The following is a 17,773-nucleotide window of genomic DNA, read 5'->3' as shown; positions in this document are numbered from 1 at the left end:
GAACCTCGATATCTCTTGAATGAAGAAAGATATTGAAGTCCGGTTCGGACAAAAAATTGTCTAAAATTGCATACTCTAAGATGTCAAAGCAAAATCCCGAAATCACACTTTCAAGTTAACGCATGTGCTTTTTTTCAGTTTTTGAGCCGAGAAAATTTCTTTTAAACAAAAGGAGACACAAAGATCTCAATTTTTTATTTGGATCAAAACCAGTTTTTAAAATTGTTCGCCTTTTTCCGCATCCAACAAAAGGTCCATTAAGCTGGGAAACCAAATGGTTCCGGAATAATGAGCAATTTAAGTTTCCACCCAATGTACCCCGACCGATTTTCGCACGCCAAAAAGCCGGATTTTGGTGATATTAAATCAGATTGAATTCTCAAACCGTGCAAAATAAGTTTTTAGGGATTCTTGAGGGATTGCTGAGTTCAAAAACTACAGATATTGCCAAAAATTCACTTTTTTCCTGTAGCGTTACTTGACAGGCCTACTGAGCAGTTAGCCAGTCGGCACTCGGTGGGCCTGTCAAGAAGCGCTACGGAAAAGAAGTGAATGTTTTGGAAGTATCTGTAATTTTTTAATTCAGCAACCCTCAAGAATCTCTAAAAACTTATTCTGCACGGTTTGAACATTCAATCTGATTCATCAACATCCAAATCCGGCTTTGGAACCATATTTTGGCGTGCGTTGAGCGTTAACTTCAATTGTTCCTAACTTTCAAACCCTTCGGTTCCCTAGCTTGATGGACCACTCGTTGGATGTGAAAAAAGACGAGCAATTCAAAAAACTGGTTTTGGTTCAAATAAAAAATTGAGAACTTTGTAAATTCTTTGTTAAAAAGAAATTTTCTCGACTCAAAAACTGAAAGAAAGCACATGTGATTTCGGGATTTTGCTTTTAAAATCTTAAAGTATGCAATTTTAGACGATTTTTCGTCCAAACCGGAACTTGATATCTTTCTTCGTTCGAGAGATATCAAGGTTCACAGGTTTTGACTTTCACCCCCCCCCCCCCCCCGAAAATTTTTTGGGGGTCCGGAAATTTGAGGAAAGAAGCGATCAAGTATGAGTAATCAATAGACAAATTTTGAAGAAATTCCAGAGATGGGCAAAAAAACCGGTTTTGCATCAAGCTCTTTGTTTGCCAGCTAGGTAGTTGGAAAAATCACATGCACAAAATTCCCAAAATAAGAAGACAGGATTCGAACGTGAAAAAAGTACCATTCAAAGCAGGAATGAAGTATAATAGGAAATGACTTACTTTTTTCATCCATTTTTTATTTACTTTCGGTAAGGATGATTATTTTAGTGAATGCGCAGAACCTGTTTTTTTTAGCGCAAAATTCAAAGCTCTCACAGATTTTGACCCTTGTAATGCCAATAATTTATCATAAAATCAACCGTTACTAGTCCCTCAATACTTAATCTGAGAAATTGACAGTTTTAAGAGACATTTCAAGATGAAACCTCCATTAATGTGTGTCATGTCCAAGGAGTCAGATTTTTAAGTCATCTACCCATCTTTCTTTAGGGTAAACCTAACACCAAGTGTAACATTTCTTTTTTTCTCGTTGTAAAATTTTCTTGACCTTTCTTATTCAAGTCCTTCTATGTAGAGTTCTGAAAGTTAAAATGTAAAGGAGTAGATGTGTAGCCCTCTCTCTCTTGTTTCTGAACGCTACTCAGTTTATTCATTGAGTGCACTAAAGGAATGCTTTGTCACGTTCCAAAATTTCTTCCCTCAGAAATAATCAGGGAGAGAGTTAAAGAGAAGCTCACGGAGTAATTTGAGCTCAAAATGTTTCCATAAAATAACTATGAGCCCAGATTTGTGCTCTTTTCTCATTCTGGTTTCAAGTTTCAACACCTGGATCCTTCCCTTAGAACATACTGTCAGTCCCTTTCCACTCTTACACTCCTTTCACAAAACATTTCAAGATTCTTAAGGTCTTTTCCCCTTTTTTTAAACGGAAGTTTAAAAAACAAAAAAAAAAAAACTTCACAATGAGTTAAGACGTTTTCAAGTTTATTCAGGCCTCAAAGTAATTGGCCTAAGAATTATTAACCTCGGAAATTTTCAAGAAAAATGAGGATTAAGTTGAGAGCCTCAGCCTCTATAATTTTGTCCGCATCAGTAGCACCGTAACTTTTTTCGAGGCTAATGTTGCATTGTAGTAAAAGTACAAGACCTGAACATTTTTGTAATTCCACAATCGAAAAATATCACTCATTCCTTGGAAAAATTCAAATGCTCTTTTTTTTTTTTGGGCAAAGAAACGCAGCACAGCATGGGTTAGAGATAGTGTTCTTGTAGTGGAAGATAGTTTTGTTATCTGTATATGAAAGTACGCCAAGAAACTTATCTTGTTAAAATCGCCAAACTTTATGCTCTTATTTTTTTTTTTGTAAATATATAATCATTGTGATTACTTTGAATTAGTGCATTTTTTTCCTCGGAGAAACATTTATCTTGTAAAGTGAATTAATTTTTTCACCGATGGATTTCTAGGAAGCATAGGACATTAAGCACCAGCGAAAATTTGAAATTTTATGTAAAATGTGTTGGAGACGTTACAACTTTCCAAATTCAATTCATAAGAGTAGGCTTAGAAAATAATGGCTTTTGTCTAAGGTTAATTCACACTTCCCGATCACAAAGGAATCAGAGTCTACCTCAGTCAAATCAAGCTCTAAGCAATTTCTGTGAGTTTTATGATGGACAAAGAACCCCGCACAGAGCATGGGCTCAGCGGCTCTCTATGAAAGTCGATGAAACTTTAATAGATTCATATAAAGTTCATAATTAAGGGAAAGCCAAAAAATTAGCTCACTTTGGCAAGTAGAAGCCGAGATATTCGCGATTGAACCCGGACTATTTTCTGTGCGGCGGAGGTAAATTCTCCGTGTCGCCTTACCTTGCTTGAGCACTTCGGCTAGGAAACCCCCTCTCCCCACCAGGTAACTACGATGTCGCATTGTTTACACTCACTCTTTTCATTAGAACGCTCCGTTTGGGCTGTGCGAGTTCCCTGCTTCTCGCACTTCTCCCGTGCCGGCCGGTTTAATCTGAAATGTAGTCACTGAAACAGAATTGACAGATGCGGGGAGAGGGTGGGAGTACGGCATTCGCACCGGCCGAGCGCATAAGCACCTATCTTCACGTGAGTGACGTGAGGTCTGATCGAGAACGCCGAACAACGAGAGGAGAGGGGACTCGGAATTCTTCCGTCATGCTGCGGCATGATAGATAATAGTCCGGATTCAATTGCGAATATCTCGGTTTCTACTCGCAAAAATGAGCTAATTTTTTGGCTTTCCCTTAATTATGAACTTTATATCAATCTATTAAAGTTTCATCGACTTTCATGGAGAGCCGCTGAGCCCATGCTCTGTGCGGGGTTCTTTTCCTGGGTACCAGCTTTTTTTGGACAAAACTAAAGGGACTTTGTATCAAAAGAGGAAGGAAATACGTGTGAAACCAACCTCTACTTATTTGCCTAACATATACATAATATACAAGTAAAATATGTACTTGTAGGTTGATTTCAATGCCTAATTTAGCCTAAGTCAAGTGCGGTTCTTTCACAAACAGGAAGCTTGAATTTCCTGTTTAAAATGCAAACTACAAACGTTTATTTCTCACTTATGAGTTGATTTCGGAAGTTTTTGGTGCGTTCTACGCCTACTGCGTTCAATTTTGATGAGGAAGAATATGCTTTATCGCTTAATACCTTAACCCTGTCCGGATTTTGTCAAAATTTTTTAACAGCTCAACACAATTTTCCAAAACATCACTGTTTTACAGTTTTATACGTATCAATTTCCTTTGTTTTTGATTCCAAGTAAAATTTGCGGCCACCTACGTTTCTTAAAATTTGCGCTTTCAAAATCTTGCCAGAGACATCTTCAAGCAAAGGTTTCCCTGACCAGGAAAGTAATTAAGAAAAGACAAAAGATAAGAGACAGGACAAAGTATCCAACATAAAAAATACAATTTTATTATTTTTACAAAACAGTCACTGGCTTGTGAAATAACATGATTACTTATGGAAATAAGAAAGAATTTTCGAATCTGAGTTTGCGCACTATCAGGATGTTTGTTTATGCCAAGTTTGTGTTTTATGCAGCATGAGCACTAACACCAAGTTTTTCGACTGCTCGCTAAAAAAAAAAAACGCTAATTATTTTCAAAGTAAATCAACACAATAGTATTGAAATGCAAATATATTTCCCAGTTTTCACTGTGGTGTCAGTTTTGTTTTTCATGGTAAGTGAAAATCGGTTAACTCAGAAAATCAGAGACAAATTTCAGCTAATGCCCATACACCTACTTTGAAAATTCAGAAATAAGTCAGTATAATTTTCTTAAAACTTATATCTTGACGACAGGGGGAAATATGGAACAACATCTGATATGACACAAAAGGGGCATGGAAAATCATAAACACGATTCGAGTTTTTCTCTTGTAACAAGGTAAATTCGGCCGCGCACAGTGTAGACAACAATAAAATTGAAGTACATATTTTTACATGAGAGCTCATGAAGGAACGCTGAGGTGATAATGTGTGAGTGCCGAATAAACATGAGGAAAAAAGCATTTGCAAGAGAGAAGGAAACCCAAGTCCAATAACCGATACTATTTCTACTGTTGATAATACTCCCTCAGTTCATTATCTTTTGGTTTTAGAATGACTTTTTCATGATGGTTGATGACCCAGCCTGGTTCAAGTCCATAGAATATTTGTCTGGGATCTTTCCTTTCAGTGAGCATTTCGTAGTCAGGGTCCTCCTCCAATTTCGGTAGAGTGTATCCGTATTTTTGGGCTAACACAAATCTTTCCCACGAGATTTTCTCTGGATCTGCAAGGTACCCTCGATTCTTGGCATCCGTGTAAAACATAATGGCATCTTGAGGAGGGATCATTCTCCTGGGGATTGCTTCGCCTAAAAATAAGCAGTGAAAGGCACGTCTTAAATTAAATATGATCGACCGCAGGAAAAAAAATTCGAGTCAGGCATGCAAATATTTTAGGAAAGGGATAATTGGATAGAATTCAAAAAAAACACACCACATCCCATTTTAGAAAAAAATGAGGTGGGAGCAATTTTAAAAACTGGTCGTAAATTTTCTCCTGTCGAAAATTCAAAGTTGAGAATAAATATTTTGAGCAGGAAAACGATTGTTTAACTTATTTTCTTAACATTGATGCTTACGGAGGGAAAAAGTACTGACTCCTTCTCTCAATTGAAACTTGGTGCAACTCGGTGCTTTTCTGTAAAACTCAGTCCAACTGCAACTCGATGGCTAGAGTCGAAAGTTGCTTTCAGATTGCAACGTTTTCAGGGTCTGCTTACGTTTTATTCTTCCTCCAGTGCCAATGATTGATTCAGGGAGGGGCGGGGTAGGGTAGGGTGTGTAACGAGGCAAATCCCCCTTCTCTGCCAAGCAGGTCTAGGTCATCAGAGGCACATACGTCCTCTGATATAAGATCTGCCAACGTTACTGGAGGTGCCGGAATGAGCTCGCCGGGATCCTGGATTCGGGCGCCAATTTTAAAAATGAGTTTGAAAGAGGGAAAGAATGATCAAAGTATTACGTCTCAAATTTCTTGGTTTACTTACAAAAACTTTCAGAAGAATGTCCTTTTGTTAGCTAACTTTATGAGGATCCTACACTCAAAATTATGATAATAATAATTTAGCCGAAATGCCACTCACTAACGTGCGCCTCAAGGCTTATACGTTAGGAATATTTTACAATCAACGATAAAATCCTAGAAATGAAATCAAAATAAAAGGGAAGCCGAAATGCTACTCACTATCGTGCACCTCTGGGCTTATACGTTAGGAAATATTTTACAATCGACGATAAAATCCTAAAAAATGAAATCAAAATAAAAGGGAAGCCGAAATACTATTCACTAACGTGCACCTCAAGGCTTGAGATTCCAGGATACAGGAGTACAGGTGAGAGGAGAGGAGGAGTGAAACTGGGCGAGATGCGACTCACTAACGTGCACCTCAGCACAGGAGAAGAGAAAAGAGGAAAGTGAAAAGGACAGAAGGCTCGACGAGATGCTACTCACTAACGTGCACCTCAAGTCGAGAAAGATTTAGAAAAAGATGAGAGAAGAGGTGACCATCCGGAAAGGAGAGGGTGATGAACAATGTTTGGCTTAGAGCGCTATCAGATTGATTTGAAGATATTGGAAGACGATCTCGACATTCGTTGCAAAATTTTTGTTACAAGAAAAATTAATTAAAATATAAAATTTACAGAAATGGATGTAGGAAAATTTCCTACAGAAGTTTATAGTAGTTTAGAATTTTTTACAATTTTTCGTTTTGGTAAATTTACGGAAAACCCTGATTTCGCAGTCCAATGAGCATCTTCGAGAGAGAAAAGGGAGAGAAACAGTATTCCATTTCTTCTCATTATTCAAACAGCTGATGTACCGTCACCGGGCGTCGCGGCGCGGTGTCGCCAAGCCGTGACACATTTGTCGCTATTTTGGTCTACAAAAGGAGGGGAAAAACTTAAAACGGAGAATGAAATTCTTCGTTACAGGGTGTACCTTATTTTTGAGTTTTGCGAAAATCACGTTGGTCAACCGCTAATAAGTTCTTTGTAGTCTCTAAATGAACCCCCTAAAAGGAAAAAAAATTAAAAAATTTTTAACCCGTGCCCCAAAGAGCCTAAAGGGCCTAAATCCAAAATTCAAAAATTTTGGCAGCAACATATCAATTCTGAAGGAAAATTACAAGTTACAGCCCATTGGCCAGAAATTTCGTTCGTTTTGGCTTATCTTGAAGCGTAAGGTCACAAACGGCTCAATGACGACGTGAGGCTATGGGCCGGCCGGCCGCTGAGCGCGCGCGCAGGGCAGGGTCGCGCATCGCCGCATTACACCGGCGTAGAGGAACGGACGGTGGGGTGGGAGGGGATATCCGGAGGAAAAGCATCCACATTTCCAATCCATAATGAAAATGCATTATGCAAGATAGATGAGGAAATATGAGCCACACAAGGAAGTGATGAAAAGAGTGACAAATACAGATGTAGTTTGTATGATTAGGAGCGTAAGTGGGGAAAATTTGCCGTAACTACAGAACAGCCCTGAAAATCTCCGGGGAACGAAAGCTGCTATTGTCAACATACCTGTTGATCATCAAAACAGAATATTCTCACCCACCGGAGGTACCTGAAACCACTGGTATTTGACTAATTAAAAAGATATGTGCGATGTTGTTGAATAGCTAAGCCCTTTACGCGATTAAATGCGATTAGTGTAAATTGAATTGGAAAAGTTGAAGAAAAATTTGATGAAAGAAAATTGCCCTAAATTCGGAAGGTGCTCCAAGTTTTTTCTATCATGTGAAGTGTTTGCACATGAATGTCAATGGCAGTGCGTGGAAAACCTCTGATCTGGTACATAATTCCAATATGGAGTGGAAAATGTAGAATCCCTGTGGTACATAGTGTCCATGTTTACCCTCCTTTTCATTAGTGTATTTGACTCGACATCAATTAGAAAGTTTTATTCGAGAGGTTCAATCTGGCTTACTCTCTTACATTTTCTCGTACTGCAATCCCACCCCCCCCCCCCCACAATTACTTGCTATTATCAAAAATGTAATACTAGCTGATCGAAAAAATATGATTCTACTTGGGATTTGAATCCCGCTCTCAGATACCGTAGACGAAGCCCTTGACCACTCGGCTACTAAGGAAGATTTGAAAAGTGGTGGCTAATGTGTCGTTTATCGTCGTGGGTGAGGCCAGGCAATCAACATCAGCTGTAAGTTGGCGGAGCCAGATTGAACCTCTTGAATAAAACTTTCTAATTGATGCCGCGTCAAATGCACCAATGAAAAGGAACGTAAACAGAGTCTTATTGATACATCCAACCTTCAATGATTTCATGTGAAATGAAAAAACTTTCTTCCGTTTAGCAGGACTCATAAGCGAGCTTGAATTTTTCCTATCTGGATACTCTCTCCTGGGCGCGAGCTTTCTTCTCGTCTGCTCTCCTCTCCTCTGCTGCAAGAATAGTATCCTTCACTGTGGATATTATGCATTCTCCTTCAGGTTTTCGCTGGAGAATTAAAAATGCTTTAGTCTCTTCATTTTCCATGATTGCATAGAGAGTATGAGAGCATTGTATAAGGCAATGTCGAATAACACGTCAATTTTTGCCGTAAAATCAGTCTCCAAATTCTCTTGAACCAGCGATCAACGGTTAGCATTTTTTGATACGCGCTTCCACTCCTCATAAAAATGTAAACATTTTTAAAAACATGGACACTATGTATCACAGGGATTCTACATTTTCCATTCCAGATTGGAATTATGTACCAGATCAGAGGTTTTCCACGCACTGCCATTGACATTCATGTGCAAACACTTCACATGATAGAAAAAACTTGGAGCACCTTCCGAATTTAGGGCAATTTTCTTTCATCAAATTTTTCTTCAACTTTTCCAATTCAACTTACACTAATCGCATTTAATCGCGTAAAGGGCGTACTATTCGACAACATCGCACATATCTTTTTAATTAGTCAATTACCAGTGGTTTCCGGTACCTCCGGTGGGTGAGAATATTCTGTTTTGATGATCAACAGGTATGTTGACAATAGCAGCTTTCGTTCCCCGGAGATTTTCAGGGCTGTTCTGTAGTTACGGCAAATTTTCCCCACTTACGCTCCTAATCATACAAACTACATCTGTATTTGTCACTCTTTTCATCACTTCCTTGTGTGGCTCATATTTCCTCATCTATCTTGCATAATGCATTTTCATTATGGATTGGAAATGTGGATGCTTTTCCTCCGGATATCCCCTCCCACCCCACCGTCCGTTCCTCTACGCCGGTGTAATGCGGCGATGCGCGACCCTGCCCTGCGCGCGCGCTCAGCGGCCAGCCGGCCCATAGCCTCACTTCGTCATTGAGCCGTTTGGGACCTTACGCTTCAAGATAAGCCAAAAGAACGAAATTTCCGCCCAATGGGCCGTAATTTGCAATTTTCCTTCAGAATTGATATGTCACTCTTTTCATCACTTCCTTGTGTGGCTCATATTTCCTCATCTATCTTGCATAATGCATTTTCATTATGGATAGAAAAAGTGGATGCTTTTCCACCGGATGTCCCCGTCCCACTCCACCGTCAGTTCCCTGCGCTTGTGCGGTGTAAAGCGGCGATGCGCAACCCTGCCCTGCGCGCGCGCTCAGCGGCCGGCCGGCCCATAGCCTCACTTCGTCATTGAGCCATTTGTGACCTTACGCTTCAAGATAAGCCAAAAGAACGAAATTTCCGCCCAATGGGCCGTAACTTTCAATTTTCCTTCAGAATTGATATGTCGCTTGCCAAAGTTTTTGAATTTTGGATTTAAGCCCTTTAGGGCACGGGTTAAAATTTTTTTCCTTTTAGGGGGTTGATTTAGAGATCACATAGAAACTTTTTAGGGGTTGACCAACTTGATTTTCGCAAAACTCAAAAATAAGGTACACCCTAGGGCGGGGGTTGGAATAAGGCTTTTGGTGAAGACTTTTCCGAGTCCACGCGGTGTTACAAAGACCATAGATTGGCTGATCCTATTCTTCGCCTACGACTGGTTACCTCCTCCAACACATGCAGAAGTTAGCTCAGGAGAAAGAAAGTTGGTTAGTCCATAGTTTCTATGGTTTAAATTGAACTTTTTGTTTTTTGCTTTACTTCAAATTTTGGAAGAACAAATTGGACATTCGAGCTCAGATGAGAAACTTGGTACCCTTTAGGTGCGTTTAACATGATAATATCATTGTTGAATCCTCTTTTATAAAAATTCCCACATGAGTGGCAAGCCAAGCCTTCCCTCAAATTCGATGAACCTTCCCCCCTTTTTAACCCTATTTTGTGACCACTTGCACCTGAAAAGAATAGAAAAACCCTTGAGCCAAAAAATCGGACTGTTTCATCGCTAAAACGCCATCTCTTACAAGACGTTCCCCCACTTTCAAGGAGATTGGTCTGTCTTCTCTCGTTTTCAAGGAAGTTTCCCCAAAGGATGCGACCGGGAAACGACCGAGCCGGAACCGGTCGGGTCGTCAGGAAGTTTCTTCACCTCCGAGGGTTCCATATTATTTTCACGTTCAGCACTTGGGATGAGGGTCCATGCTTACCTATTCAGCCGTCTTTCTACAAGAACTACTTTTTTTTAGGCCACTGTTGATCTATATTCTTTACATCGTAGATTCCAAGTGTACTTAGAGATTCAAGATAGATTGAACTGATCTAAGCTTAACCTGCAGATGTCTACAGGAACTGCATTGAGAGGTAGAAAATTCAAATATAAAACTCCCAAGAACTCTGCATTGAAAATATTAAAGAGTTAATACCTCTTTCGAAGAATTTAAGTGGATCCTTCAGAATGAACAAGGAATGGGGATCATAGTAGGCAGTTGTTATGGTTCCACCGTTCCTCTCAATAGCAGCAATGACAGGTTCACTGGTCCACTGAACTTCTATGTTCACTTTAGCTTTAAAGTTATCAATGCCCTGTTTGAGGACAAAAGAAGTTGAATGAGTCTCAGAGCAAACAGAAAAACCTAGAGCATGCAGTTGCAAATAGAAGGACTAGGCATTGAGAACTTGCAAAATGTCTGTCATGAGTTTTTATCTTCTCCGTACAGAAACTTTTTTAGTGTTTGATATTCTGGAGTGAATGACAGCTACATTTTTGTAAGCTACATGATCTTCTACAATTCCACATAATAACAAAGGATCTTGCTAAGAAAAAAACAAGGAGAAAATTCATTTTGCTTCAATTTTGATGCATGTATTACAATTTAAGTCACTGATAATTTTTAAAGGCATGAAGAAATCAGCTGTAATACAAAACGACCGATTTTTAGCAAGTTTTGACCTGGCTGGATTCTTTGCAGGATGCAAAAGGTCAAAATAAAGTCAGTGATATTTTGTTAACCCATCAGTTTAGTTTTTGACAGATCTTGAGTTGGCAAAAGTACCGTAACAAAACACTATCAAATGAAAGAACGCATACGTAGTACAGAGAGGGAGAAAAATATGAGTGTAAATTACACAGTAGTGCCTTTAATCAGTGTTTTTTTCCTGTCATGGAAATGTGAGATACAAGAAAATGTCATCACTGAGAAGATTCACTTACATTCCAGCATTGATTATATTTTGCATATTTACTGCTGAAACTTTCACACTACTTTCTCCTTTGTCTTTCCTGACGTTGATCATTTCTTTCAGCCATGTATTAAAAAAAAAAATAAAAAAAAAAAAAAAATTCGATTTGGAGTCATTCTTGAAAATCCTAGGACCAAATTAATTTTAAAATTTTGAGAGTAATTCTTTGGCCAGAAAAAATGCCTGAATTAATTACCTGTAATATTAAAATGGCAAATTATAGTTTTCAATGGATGAAAGAGGTGTATAATATTTTTTGAAAAAAATTGAGTGTCTAGATATTATCAATATTAAACAAAACCTTACAAATTGTTACGTTCTTTTGTAAAGCACGTTTTCGACTTGGTTTTTGCATACATTTACTCATTTCTGTGGAAGAATGCTCCTTTTTGAACATTCTTGACCATTCTCAAGTCTAGTTTTGATTTGACTACCTGTACCTTGTATCGCTTTTGTGATTGACTAACCTCTATCTTTAGCCTCGTGGCTTTATTCCTTCTGTTCCTTCCACAATGATGTGATTCAGTTTTAGTGTATTTTCCGAGGGAAAAATACACTATTTTTTAGTTTTTCGTCAAACCAGTTGAGTTCCTTCAGTTTCCTTGCTGACCTTCTTCCGCCATGTAACCCCAACTCTGCTCTGTAGGTTAACATGGATCAGTAAGATCCCCTAGCTGATCCAGGAGAATCCCATTCTAGAGATGTTCCCATTCCAATGGATACCAATCTGACAAATCGACACACTGGGCAACAATGCATTGCGTGCGAGTTCTCAAAACTCTGATTAGGCCGGCTGTTAACGATATCATTGCCACTGTCGGTACTGCCACCAGTATTGGTTTAAGACAATAACGATAGCGTACCGGCAAGAATTCGTTTGAACACCCCTAACAGAAAGTCGTTACGTCCAGCCTCTTAGTGTGAAGCTGGTGTAGGGGCACTTTATTCTCCTATCTCTTTTCCTAACTCCCTAATATACCCTTAGCATATATACAAAAAAAGATGGTTGTAGATTCCTAAACTATCAATAAAGGAATAGAAGCCAAAAACATCACAAAAAAAAAAAAAAAAAAAAAAAAAAAAAAAAAAAAAAAAAAAAAAAAAAATTGGTTGGATATTGGAATCCGAAGATCAGTGTTGAAGGGTTGACTGCCTTCTTGGGCCCTAAAAGCTCCACATTTGTACTTGTCTATACTCTGGGACAACTAAAGAGTTCAAAAATGCCAAAAATTTTTTTTTTTTAAAAAAGGACTGATTTAACTGTACTGCATGCAAACCCTATGCACATAGTTCCTTTTAGCATAAATGCGTCTGTTCATGAGGGGCTTCAAATAGACTTTGATAGCTTCTATGTAGAGATCTCAGGTGATCAATTTGCTTGTCTAAAGCAATCAGAGATAAGGATTTGCTTACCTCATCTGTTAAGTTAATTCCAAAATGCTTTATATTTGGGAAGAACCTGTACACGCCTGTGGCACATATTGCTGCTAGATCAATTGGTCTATCCACATCAATTCGATCTGTGTCGATGAGGGTTTGAAGCTGCAAGAGGGATAAAGGAGGATATTGCCGGCGTAAACTGCGGACAGTCAGAAAAAAGATATTAAAGCAAGGAAATAAAAAAAGCAAACCGATAGAAATTTGAAAGATTCATAAATGTTACAACAGTATTGAAAGTGCAAATACTCATTCAAGATTTGAGTTTGTAAAGACTATTTATCTATTTGTCCATCAGGATAAATCATTTATTCATTCATTTCCAGCAAACATACTGGCCAATAAAAACCTCCGTACAGGCCCACTGAGCGGCCGGTCGGCGCTCGGTGGGCCTCTAAAGCAGGCCCACAATTTACACAGCATTAATTACAGCTACGGAGCTGTAATTTTAAAAAAGTGAATGTTTTGGAAGTATCTGTAATTTTTGAACTCAGCAACCCTCAAGAATCCCTAAAAACTTATTTTGCATGGTTTGAACATTCAATCTGATTTAATAACACCCAAATCCGGCTTTTTGGCGGGGCTTTGGCTTTTAAAATCGATCGGGGCGCGTTGGGCGGAAACTTCAATTGCTCATAACTCCAGAACCGATTGGTTCTCCAGTTTGATGGGCCACTCGTTGGATGCGAAAAAAGACGAGCAATTTAAAAAACTGGTTTTGGTTCAAATAAAAAATTGAGAACTTTGTTAAAAAGAAATTTTCTCGACTCAAAAACTGAAAGAAAGCACATGTGATTTCGGGATTTTGCTTTTGACATCTTAAAGTATGCAATTTTAGACAATTTTTCGTCCAAACCCCCTCCCCCAAATTTTTGAGGGTCTGAAAATATGGGAAAAGAAGCGCTTAAGTATGAGTAATCAATAGACAAAGTTTGAAGAAATTCCAGGGGGGGGGGGGGGGGCGAAAAAAGCCGTTTTTGCATCAAGCTCTTTCGCCATCAAACCTTGAATCTTTTCCTTTTTTCAAAACTTTGGAATGGCTCTGGTTGCAATCATGCTTTTCTATACAAAGAGCTGAAACTGGTACTAATTACAGCGTGTCCTTAGGCTACTTAAATGGCCAAACTGCAGGAGCATATTCTATGGGTCTCCTATGGGTTCTTCTAAAAGAAACCTTTCTGCTTCCCAAAGTGCCCCAGCCGGATATACGGCTCCCTGAACTTTCAGGAAAATCAAAGTTTCTTTTTCAATTTTGGCAATGGTTATGGTCCAAAACTAGCGGTGAATGCCAGTCTTCTGAATTTTTAGCCCTGGCCTTATCAATGGGTGAAAATATCTAAATCTTAAGTTAAAAGAGTCAACAATTCAACATGGAGCGAGCATGGCCAATAAAGGGGCTGTTTTATGGAAACCCTTGCATTAGGTTTAACAGAATCCTGGAAGATGATCATTGGTATTTTCTTTCTTCGATATTGAATTTTCGAAAAATTACAGAGAACGGCCAAAAAACTATTAGCTTAGAGATCCAAGACTTCCTGAAATCCCTCTTTAAATTTAGATCTCCGTATTTTTGAAGCCATGAATGTCTTTCATACTTTAACTCATGAAGAGTGACTGTTTTTCAAGAGTTTCCGTCCATTCCTGTCGCCATAATTCCAGACATACACAACCATTTTCCCGAAAGTTCAAAGGGCATGGCTCAGACTATGAGCACTTTTGGGAAAAACTTGATTGAGAGAAAAGTATTATTTTTAATGATAGAACTTGATGTTATTGTCTGGCTGTGTAACCAGGGGACACCCTGTTTGTTGAAAAAGGATTTTGCTGCGCGACTACATTGAAAACTCAAGGAAAAGTTAGGAAATTTGTTGGTAAAATAGCTCCAAGTGGGGGAAAAGTCAAGAGATTTGACAATGAAAAGAAATTTTTTCTCTGTTAAAAATATAAGATGATGGTTGTGATAGGAAAAATCATTTTAGGATTTGCAAGGTGCGTCTTGTGCTGTTGTACAGATTAAGAATAAAAGAAATTATTCATTTATTTCAAAGTAAGATCTATCACTTACTGATGGCGGTAGTAGTAGGGTTCATTTCCAAAAAGCAAATAGAATGGTTGGTTCCCCGTTTCGTAGCCAGGCCTCATGATATTCTGGCGTTGACCCGATCCTTTGTTACCACATCCGTGTTTATCACCTCCATGCTGACCACGTCCTCTTTTGCTCTAAAAAATCAAGTGATTGGAGGAATTGGAGGATGAGAAAATACAGTGATGCTGGACATGATTTATTTAACACACACTGTTGAGAAACATATTTTTGGGCCAGTCACTCAGTGACAACTTAAACAAGAGAAAACTTAATATTCCAATGCAAACTGTCTGAGTTGAACACTTCCCCCTCAGTTTTGTACTAGTACTCATTAGAGTTAATATTTATTTTTCACTCCAATTATAATTTTTGGAACTTTTTGGCTTTGTTTTCCCTGCAAAATGGTGTGGACCCAGTACCATTTCTCCACCCTGTTCTTAGACAAGAGTAGGTAATAGAATAGAAGTCTTGCGGGATTTCAATCGCATCATCACAAAACAATTTTAGCCTCGGTTTGATTCCACTTTTTTTTACATTTTTTAAAACAAAGCAATATCCATATACCACATGGCCCATATATCACAGCATCCATAACTTGGAACAGTTACACAACATAACATCCATACATGATAATACACTAAGTTGGAAGTAAAAACTTGTGAGTTCCTTAGAAAATTTTTTTTTACATTTGACAACATTCCAATGCTATAGGTACTTTGGGTGTTTTTCGTCATCACAGCTGCACAGTAGTTATGGATATTCGATTGTCTCTCATGAAGGAATAATCTCGGTACTGTAGCAGAGTATAGATTGTTTTTTGATGGAAAGTAAATATAACATCATGCAAATTTTTTTTGCCTGAATCAACATGTACCTACTTGATAAAATGTTGGAGCTAAGAATTACTTGAGAATTACAAAGAATGTTTCCATTGATTTACATCATGTCATTGATGATCAATCATGAGGAAAAATTTCAAACATCTCACCATGAATCTGAAAGTAACGGTCCTCTTTTTCTGGGGCATATTTATAAAAATAAAATCCATCTGCTTGTTGATGATAGCACCTATTAAGATGATTCGACGGTTGCCATTTTTTGTGTCAGAGCAACAAGCGATATATCGCATCAATTTGTTCCATAATATCAGCTACAGGTCATTTTACTTCAAATTTTGAGATCGCACTTCTGTTGTCATGAGACTTAAGAATTCATGTACCAAATTTGACAAATCGGGCAAAGAAGAAAAAGTGAGTATTTATACAAAGAAATACAACGAGATAAAGGCAGGGTTTTTTTGGAGGAAAAATATCGCATTCAATACTGATATCGAAACTGCACTTGAATGCGATGGTGTTCCCTCTGAAAAAACCCTGCCTTTATTACATTGAATTTCTTTGTCAAATTTGGTACATGAATTCTTTAGTCTCATGACAACAGAAGTGCAATCCCAAATTTCGAAAAAAAATGACATGTAGCTGAAATTAAGGAACAAATTGATGCGATGTATCGCACGTCGCTCTGACACAAAAAATGGAAACTGTCGAATCACCTTACCCGTAGACACCTTAACCTCTTTGTCTTCCTTAAATCTGGAACTCCTTTCACTTTGGATTTTGCTAGTTTTCAAAAAAGTTGATATATTCAATTTTTCAGCATTCTTCAATTTGGGGATAGCTTAGACCCAAGGTGCAGAAACGTACCAACCACCCAACTGTAGATGCATGAAAAGACAAAAAAGCTGCCAGGCTCTTACTTGAAAAAGCAGTGCTATCTCGCAAAATAGTGATGAAATTGCAGAGCTCCGTGCGAAAAGAGCTGGCCGATTCAAATTAGATGAGATTTTTCTAAGGTGACTCCTTGCAAAAAGACAAACTGGGCGCTTTATTTTCTTCATCACTCATAATCAAAAATGAAACCGGTGCTTCACCAACATTTGTTAGAACACTATTTGGTTTTTAATTCATCAAGTGGGCTCACTTACAGTATAGATATAATCCACTTTCAAACTTAATCTTAACCAAAATAATAATAAATACCGAGTCAGTTCCAATTCCACAAACAGTTCAGGACTGACAGCAAGAGCGGGATATCGACGGTGAAAGTCGGCAATCACATAAATCGTTTGCGGTGTCTGAAAATCTCCGCCTCTACATCATTTATTTAAAGGAGAGCAAATTGACATTATTTCTTGAAGTTTTTGCAGAATTTTCTTCGCATTGAGAAGAAAAATCATGACAGTTTTAAAGAATTGCCGTTGAGTAGTTTTCCATTTAAAAAATAAAGTATGACAGGAAGTCTGCGACGTCGCAAACCGAGTTATGTGATTGCCGGCTTGCACCGTCGATATGCTTCAAACTAGTTTTGTAGATTCATTGTAAAACAAAGTAAGGAGGGTTGAAAATTTCAGGTCTAATTACTTACTAGTTTTGGCATCCCTAAGATTGGTTTGAGATTGTACAGACCAATTCGTGGCAGAGCTCTTAACATTTGCACGGTAAGGTCGCCCATTTTCGGTTTGAGTCCCATGCTTCTCGCTGAAACCTTTCCGTCTCTTCTTGAAAAAAAATCAATGCAGATTTAAATGAACTAATTCCTGGTTTTGAACATAGTCAAAGAACAGGAGATACGCAATTTAAAATATTTTGTTAAGGGCAATATTAGGCTCACATGCTAAATCCAAGGGAAGGAAGAAAATTATAAATATCAATAAACGACATGGACGTAGAGAAAAAAAAGGAGGTGTTTGCATTTCGGGCATCTTGGAATTTTTTTGATGATTTGATGACGTAGGTCGGTACAGCGACGTTTATCCTGTCGATTTTCTTGGAAATGGTGTAATTTAAGGGAAAAAGTCATTCTATAATAAGAAGTGCTTGAAATTATATGATGAGTTGATTTAAGTAAAAAAATCGGACATTATGGTCCGTTATTCAAATTTCGAATTTCGCTGGCCAGGTTGTACCGACCTACGTCACAGGGTAAACAAACCTCAAGATGCAAACACCTCCTTTTTTTTCTCTATGAATGAACGAAACCAAAAAAATGATAACA

The 17,773-nt window shown here is 38.3% G+C and overlaps 1 protein-coding gene across 1 annotated transcript; it reads right to left on the bottom strand.

Annotated features, from left to right (window-relative positions):
- Window positions 1–3,972: 3,972 nt before the first annotated feature.
- mRpL15 (mitochondrial ribosomal protein L15) lies at window positions 3,973–17,444 on the bottom strand. Its single transcript, XM_019053864.2, has 5 exons — window positions 17,144–17,444; window positions 14,699–14,853; window positions 12,610–12,775; window positions 10,380–10,539; window positions 3,973–4,944 (listed from the first exon to the last, which is right to left on the bottom strand). The coding sequence occupies exons 1-5, from the start codon at window positions 17,246–17,248 to the stop codon at window positions 4,643–4,645; spliced, it is 888 nt and encodes a 295-aa protein (XP_018909409.1). The 5' UTR covers window positions 17,249–17,444; the 3' UTR covers window positions 3,973–4,642.
- Window positions 17,445–17,773: the final 329 nt, after the last annotated feature.

The sequence above is a fragment of the Bemisia tabaci genome, chromosome 5, assembly GCF_918797505.1.
Source record: "Bemisia tabaci chromosome 5, PGI_BMITA_v3".
NCBI classification, from domain to species: Eukaryota; Metazoa; Arthropoda; class Insecta; order Hemiptera; family Aleyrodidae; genus Bemisia; species Bemisia tabaci.
The sequence above is the reverse complement of the archived record's forward strand: the minus strand, read 5'-3'. Positions and strand labels throughout refer to the sequence as shown.

Excerpts from the sequence above, each read along its gene's own strand:
- mRpL15 (XM_019053864.2), bottom strand. The coding sequence starts at position 17,248 with ATGGGACTCAAACCGAAAATGGGCGACCTTACCGTGCAAATGTTAAGA. Across the intron at positions 12,776-14,698 it reads CCCTACTACTACCGCCATCA|TTTACGCCGGCAATATCCTC; the intron begins GTAAGTGATAGA and ends GACTGTCCGCAG. Across the intron at positions 10,540-12,609 it reads GAATTAACTTAACAGATGAG|GGCATTGATAACTTTAAAGC; the intron begins GTAAGCAAATCC and ends GTCCTCAAACAG.